The sequence below is a fragment of the Phaethon lepturus genome, unplaced genomic scaffold (assembly GCF_000687285.1).
Source record: "Phaethon lepturus isolate BGI_N335 unplaced genomic scaffold, ASM68728v1 scaffold32017, whole genome shotgun sequence".
Classification (NCBI taxonomy): domain Eukaryota; kingdom Metazoa; phylum Chordata; class Aves; order Phaethontiformes; family Phaethontidae; genus Phaethon; species Phaethon lepturus.
The window spans coordinates 17,877-25,865 of NW_010551681.1; the positions used below are offsets into that span (position 1 = coordinate 17,877).

The following is a 7,989-nucleotide window of genomic DNA, read 5'->3' on the forward strand; positions in this document are numbered from 1 at the left end:
CCATTTAAGTTAGGACAGATTGCAGACAGAAAACGGGATGACTATTGCTAAGCAGCTAAGTTTAGAGGTAACCTTTCTTGCAGGAAACTGTTGGCTGTACAAATGCTGGATTAAAGGGTGTAGGACCTGGCAGTAATTTTCCAGGAAACCAGAGGGATAGGTCTTTTCAGTCTAATTTATGAATTGTGAGAACACTCTGGATTATGTAAGGCCAATTTGTATTATATTTTTGGAGTTCTTTACAAATGTTATCAGTACAAATGCACACATAAAGATGTTCCATATATGCAGTCAGTGTGCTCTTTAAGATAACTTAAGTGCTCACATGTGACAGCTGCTATATGTCCCATTTGAATCACAAGTGCTAGATTTCCCTGTAAAATGTGCTATTTTAAAAAAGAAAATAAGTTTTACCAACCTTAAGACAAAGCATCTAGATTCCTCAAAGAATAAAAGACTGCAGTGTGCTAATACTGCAGCTTGCAAATATTGACCATTTTAATCTTTTGCTTGCTTTAGAGTTGTTTCAGTTTTTTGGGGTAAAGGATGAACGCCTGTGGATCTACCTGGAGAAATTATTCATGGTGAATGCTGGTCTCTATTAGACTTGAGTCTACCATAGTCCAAATAAAGGCAATTGTAAGCAGCACAGAACAAGACTCTAAAACTGAAACTGGTTATCAATGGCCCCTGTTTGTTTATTAGTCCTGGATTATGGTGCATCTGCCACTTTGGGTGTTTAGCCTGAGCAGGAAAGCATTCTTGTGTAAGAAGCTCACATTGGAGACTTGGTACATGTTCATTCTTTGGCTTTCAAATCCATACCAAGAAAATGAACATTACTGCTAGCTCTGGCATCTGTAAATGTGATGTATGTTGCATTAACAGGTGCAAGGTATAACAGCTCAAGATATTCATGCCTCTAAAGGCCTAGAAAAAGGTTTTGGAGTGGTATTTTTTTTTTTGTTAGAAGCAATAGGGGCAAGAACTTTTAAGATAGCTTAATAAAATTATGTGGATGAGATGGCTGTAGTACTGAATGGAACTCCAGAAGTCAGTCCATTTAATGATATATATAGGACCATAAGACCAGATTAATCTTTAGAGTCTCATTTTCTCAAAACTATAGGAGTTTTAATGTGTCTTCATCAGTGACATTGCCTATAGCCTGTCTTTTTGTGATGCACATACTGATCCTAATATTAAAGTTACCCTCTCAAGTTTAATGTTCAACTGTTACTGGCGTGAGAAACACTTATGAGTTTCTTTGAATGTGGTCACTTGGTTCCTTGATGTTTCCTACCTCTTGGTATATAAAAATATCATAATGAAGTTTTTGGGATTCTCCTTAGTGATATTCATTAGTTATCACTATGCACTCTTGTTCTATTAATGGCAAGTGCTTTGACTGGCTGCTTGTTTCCAGAAGAAGCTGTTTCAGGGCTGGTGTACGCTACTATGTAAGAGGTAAAATAGCAAAATTGATTTATTTTAAAGATAATGTGAATTCCATCTGTGTGTGACTTACTATACAGCAATTACTCTTAAAGGTGACTTGAACAAAAAAATGCTTGTAATAGTTTGCCTCAAGAGACCCTTGCTCCAAAGAAAATATTAGGAACCTGTATGCTGAACTGAAGCATGTTCTGGTATTTATTTATTAAAACTGACTCTTCTAATATCCTAGAGATAACTGCAGAAGTTTTGCAGGGGTTTTTAACACTTCAGTGTTTTTATTGGAGTTAAATCAAGTGTGTAGTAGCCCTTTTGGCCTAGCAGTAAATTCAACTAAGAGCATCGTTGGTGCTGGTGGGGAGCCCTGAATAGTGGTGTTCTCTAATTGTTTAAAGTTAAAAAGTGAACAAGGAAATGGATTTAAATTACTTTCTCTGTTCTTAGTGCCATCATACCTGCTTTCGAAGAAATTGGTCAGTTTCTGCTGACCAACTCTACCATTGCTATTGAATTGTGAATATTTCAGTGTTAGAGGATGCATATTTTATTTTGTATTAAACTACTCAATTTCTGGGACTATAAATGTCAAACTGTGTTAAGCACAACTGTGCTCCTTCAAGTTAAATTTATTACAGATCATATTAAACTTTTGCCAAAGGTGTGTTTAATTTGCTATCTTCAGGCAGCGCTGGTACTTTCATGTTTTCTGCATGCACTTGAAAGGAAAGGGTTGGAAGCCTTTTGTTGATATACTGTTGCTATTCTGCAGCCAGTCTGAGCTGGTTAACAAGGTCTTTTTCCTACACAGGTATTGATTCAGAAGGACATGCTGCTAATTTTGTCGAAACAGAACAAATTGTGCATTACAAGGGGAGCAAAGCATCGTTTGTTCAGGTAAAGTCAGTGTAAGGAACTGCTCACCGGCTTGAGAGAGAGATAGGTATAATTGATATTCAGAAACATAGACAGCTATCTGTATAAGATGTGCATATGCACAAATAGACTAAACCAGTCTCCTTTGTTTTTTAAACGGCAAGTGAGTTTGTAAGTTTTGTTGTTTAAAACTATTTCCGTTCTTTTGCAGACCCGTGGATCAATTCCTTTTTTCTGGTCTCAAAGACCAAACCTCAAGTATAAACCAAAGCCGCAGATCAGCAAGTCAGTAAATCATGTATGTGAGTGTTTGTTGTGTCTTGGGGGTTTTAATGTATTTCTGGGCTCATGTTTGTGTGATAAGGTAACAAACTAATTGGGAGAATAAAAGTCAACTGTACTGGATTGAGCTTTATTTTTCAAAAAGTAGTAGCAAGAAGCGTTGTACTCCTTAAGACAAGTTCAGAGCCTGAAAAATGTCCAGATGTCAATGGGAGTAGTTTCTTTTTGGTTCTTGTTTGCAGCAGTTTTAGTAGCTGCAGAATACTTGTTCTCTGTGGCATGTTTAATAAGGAGAGATGAATGGACTTGGGGGATGAAAGTAGAAATGTATTAGCACAATAGAGAACATCAAACACTTTTCTTAGTTACAAAATTACCTATGCAGTATCATCAAAAAGATGATTATAGATATTTCCTGTAAATCACAGATCTTGATAGTAGCATACATCCGTCAACACATTTCCTTTCTCTTCTAGATGGATGGCTTCCAAAGACATTTTGACTCACAAATAATTAGCTATGGAAAGCAGATGATTGTCAACTTGGTATGCTTTCACTTTTTCTTCCTGAAAAAGCTGTTCTTTTAAGCAGGCTTTTGAGTAATACAGTTTTTTCCTTTCTCCTAGGTTAACCAAAAAGGTTCAGAGAAACCTCTTGAGCAAACATTTGCAAAAATGGTAAACAGCATGGCAAATGGAATGGTCAGGTATGTCTGAAGTGAAATGGTACATTCTGTGTTAAGTCGAGCATTGCCTCTGAGACCCACAGAGTGATCAGTTCTTTGGAGGCCTCTACCAACTGTCAGATTTGCTTGAGTTATTTTCATGAAGTAACTTGCATCTGACCAATGCCCCTACCTCAGAGCTCACATTCTAAGCAGAAGTGAGACTGTGAAGCGAATATGGAACAGAGGAGACACACAGAACAAAGAAGGGAGCTCAGAAGCAATGTAATGCCAGTATTGGAGTAATAGCATGCTATGAGAACTGTGGAGATCTGCATTTTAGGAAAAAATTCTGCCCTGTAGCACTAGCTTCTGGCAAAAGGGCTTGGTTGCACTGATAACTTAGAAGGAGGTGCTGAGCATGAGAGAAGCAGTATTGAGATAAAGGAGGAAACAGTAAGGGGAACATGTAATTTAAACATACGGACCTCAGTGTAACAGTGGGCCAAGGGAGTGGAGAATGTACTTTAATCACAAGAGAAATTCTCTCTGTGGGAATCTTGAGTGCAGTACACAACTTTAGAATCTGCCTGCGCTTGCTTTCACTAAATTCTAGAGGGAGGGCTAGTATCTGGCTCCTACAGATACTTGCCTCTACCTTTTCCTTGAAATTGGTGTACAGTAGTATTGTCACTTATGTATGTCAAAGGATGAAATCTTCCCTGTAAGCAAAAAGGCATCATCTTCTAATATAGATTCACTTCTGCCTAAGCGTAACTAAGGAATTGCAGAGTATAATCAAGATGCCCTTAAATCCTGACATACGTGGAATTTTTTCTAAGCTTTTTTCTGCTTGTATGATGCCATGCTGCCGCTTTTACCAGGGTAGTTATGGATCTCTGTCTAGCTTCTGTGTGCTGCTTTTACTACCATGGGGGGCGGGGGGGGGAGATGGTGTGTTATTGGTGTATGGGTGTGGATTTTTCTTTTGTTTTTAATAGAAGACCACTTCTAAGGTGAGCTCTTTCTTCACTCTTGCACCTAGGTTGGTGTTGATACCTTAGCTGGACAAAGCTTGTGAAATTCTGTGCATCTTTGCTATAAAGTTACCTGGTAGAAACCAAGATGTAAAATTCTGTCAGGGTGTGTTTTAGTGATGCTTGTTGCTCTGTATGTTGAAGTGGTGTTTGTCAGCCCCATTTTCTTAATGCTGCCAAAATCCTTTTTCTTAATCAGTTTTGATGGTGTTTGCCTGCCAGACTGACTTGAGTCTTCAGTGTATATATACCATCTTTCTTCATGCAAGTAGTCTTGAAGACTTGGCAAATAACTTTTGGATTATGAATATTGTGGAGAGGAATGTAATGCCCTTTAATTCACAGCAAGTGTGTGTGTATAAATGTTGAATCAAACACCACTAATCTAGAGCACTTCCTACCAGAAATGAATTGGCAGTTAAAATCTTGTTCCAAGTCAGTAGCTGTTTAGTTTTCTTATGACAGAGTAGGTTAGCTGTTTAAACAGAATCTGTCTCAGGTTTCTAGAGAGCATGCTGGCAAAGAATGTTGCATTTTAACACCTGTGACTAGTTCAAAGTGAACTGAAGTTCCCGGTGCAGTTGCTTGGAAGAGGACGGCAAAAGGATGCTGGTGGAAAGAAGAGATGAAATCAGATGCATATCCCTTTTGTACTTTCTGGAGGAAAAATACTAGCCAGAATGTAGTATGAGTAACTTGGAACTGAATGTGTGCTTCCCCAGACTAGTGGCATCTTGTAAATAAATGTAAATACTGTTACCATGCATGCTAAGGGTGCAGCCTCAGGAAGGTTATGGAGCACTAACAAAATCAGCAGGTATTTGCTGGAAGTCCATCTCTAAAGTAAAACAAATCCTCCGTCACTACCTGTTTTATAGAACCCCCACCTTCCCTGTGGGGTTTTCTGAGACCATCACTGCAGTGCATATGTAATCTGAAAGATGTTTCTTTCTCTGAACAGATACGTAGCATTTGACTTCCATAAAGAGTGCAGTCGAATGAGGTGGGATCGACTTCAGATTTTGATGGATCAACTAGCAGAACAGCAAGATGAGTTTAGGTAAGGCTCTGCAGTTTTTTTACTTCTGTAGTGCTAAAATGAGACCACCCTCTCATAGCTTCTATTGTCTTGAGTTAAGGCACAGTAAAACAGACCTGTAATCATCTGTGAAGAAGATGCCTTCAGATGCATTAGTGTTTCCACATCTCTGATCCCTTGCTGATACCATGTGAAAGGTTAAGAGACCTGGTGGTGGATAAGATGTAGAGCCCTTTTTATGTCCCAATAAAATTGAGAATTGTAGCAACCCTGCTTTGTGACTCAAGGGCTGCCTTTGTACCTTTGGGTAAAAGGTAAAAGGTTAGACAAAGAAATAAGCATGGATACAACTGAAGTCTCCTTTAGGTGATTATTTTTTTTCATCCAATAGTAACCACGTGTTGACTGCAAACTGTTCTGTGACAGTTTCAAACACTTAGTGCTCCTTCTACAGACACCTGCTCTCTTTTTAAGTGTTTTGTCTAGCCCACATTGTTTGTGGCACCAAACCTTGGCACTGGTTTGTTAACACAAGTTAATTAACAATTAACAATAATTAACAAGCCCTTGTTAACATAATTAACTCACAAGGAAACAAATTCACATTTTATTCATACAAAAGTAGATTAAATGTCCAAATCAACTTAAATATTTTTAGTTTCACAAGTGTGTTTTAAGCACTTGGTCTTGGCTATTTGTAGACTTTTAGATTGTTAGGGAAACTGTTTACTCTTCTGATTGCTTCCTTCCTGTTCCTGAAGTCTAGTGCCTAAAGCACAAAGTAGACCAGCTAAAACATTATAAAGCTGGCAGCAGTATATTCTGTCCAAAAAAAAAAATTAGGTGAGCTGCAGACTAAAACAGGAGTCTCATGAATGAAATCTCTTGCCTGGAATGAAGGCTGTGGGGATTATTAACTTAACCAGATAATAGTGAATATTCTCTGCCCACCACCAAAAAAAAGCCTAAACACATGAAGAGCTGAAAAATAAATCGGCTTTGAGTACTTCAAATAAAGAGAAATAAGCATGTAGGTTTTCTACACAGCAAGGATCTTTTATTCTTAGAATAAATACTGAATAATCCCATAACTTGTTTACTGTCACCTGCCATTGGAGGCTTACAAAGGGTTTCCTTGAAATGAAGACACCAAAAAAGCCTTGTGTTTCCAAAACAAGACACAAAAATGAAGGCTCTTGCTCAAGATTAGGTTGGCTTTACCTTGCCTTGTTTTGTTTCATCTAGGATGACTACTTAAATATGAATAGAAAAGTCTTGAGTTCTGATATTCTTAGGAAATAGTCCTGCAACCCTGTGGGAGGTAAACACCTCATTTTCTGCAGGTTAAATCTAGTTGTGAAAGACCTGTCAAAGGAGAGCTGACTTGCTGGGTTTGGGGTAAAGGTGTGGGTTGGACTGGGGGGGGGGTTCTTTGTTTTTAATTTTTTTAGAGCAGTTATAGGAGATGCAGCACTAAGACATTTCTGGATAATAAGATAGTTTATTCTTCAACTACAGTAATTATCCTAATATCAGTTCTAGGCAAAGCTTGAGGGGAGAAGAGGGGAAAATGAACATTTCACAGGTGTTAGTCTCCTCTAATCATATGAGAATGTAAAACATGGTTTAACAAAACTAGTTCTCCAAGAATAACAAACACTGGTCTTTAACACAAGGTTGATCAAAGTAAATGCATATGCTTCTAAGGCTCTTGATTTTGGTACTGTGTGACTCTAAGACTTTATAATTTTAAAATGCTGTACAGTAACAGTGGGTCATATGCTAGTCCACATTCAGTTCATTACATAATGGAGTAACTTAATCTACAGAATACGATCTATAAATCTTTAGGTGACTGGAAGTTTCATGCTGTGGTAGAAAGACAAGTACAGTTCTATCCCATTCACACATCCAGCTGATAAATTGATTGGCATATGTGTCTTACCAACTCAGTTATCAGTTTACTTGCATGCAATTCAGTATTTAAAATTAGCTGTTATCAATTAGAAACATCTGGTTTAGTTGGTTAAGAAGATTGAGGTAGCAATTAGCATATGCAGTTGCAAGAGAGAATATCTGATTCCCTCAGATGCTTACATAATGGTGAGAAGAGTGACAGTAGCAGATTTTCAGTAGCGGCCTTAAAGATTTGAATACCTTCTGAGAAGTATGTCTGACAGCTTATATGACTTTTTATGCAGTGATGACTGGATTGAACCAGGTGACCCGTTATACACAAATCTGGTTACTTCTGCTGCTAATGATCCTGATACCTGTGGAGTTAGGACCCTATAATAACTGAAAAAACCACAAGTCACTGGTTTTGCACCAGAACCTATTCTTCCCAGTGGCATATAACTCAATATTGCTGGTTGGTTTTCTAAATAAGAGTGAATACTGCCCTCAGATTACTAAGTATTAATTCCTTTTTTCAGTGTGGAAGAACTCAGGGAGGCATCAATGTTCAAAGACATGGCTAAAAATTCTTCATATGTTCAAGACAGCTGTGTTCCAGTTGTTAGAGTATTTGCTTCTGAAAATGTGTGGTTTGTATTGCCTGTTATCTATAATTACTTAAGTGGATTGTATGTGTTAGTTATTTTCTAGTTGATTCCGATGGTAAAATCGTGACTCAGCAG

At 37.9% G+C, this 7,989-nt stretch overlaps 1 protein-coding gene across 1 annotated transcript in view; it reads left to right on the forward strand.

Annotated features, from left to right (window-relative positions):
- The window catches only part of SACM1L (SAC1 suppressor of actin mutations 1-like (yeast)), a gene marked incomplete at its 5' end in the record, with an annotated part of 22,394 nt that overhangs the window by 10,476 nt on the left and 3,929 nt on the right, over positions 1-7,989 (forward strand). The window contains 7 exon segments of the mRNA XM_010290993.1: positions 1,366-1,467; positions 2,264-2,349; positions 2,540-2,626; positions 3,087-3,155; positions 3,237-3,316; positions 5,273-5,371; positions 7,947-7,989. Of these exon segments, the coding sequence (XP_010289295.1) occupies positions 1,366-1,467; positions 2,264-2,349; positions 2,540-2,626; positions 3,087-3,155; positions 3,237-3,316; positions 5,273-5,371; positions 7,947-7,989 (566 nt within the window).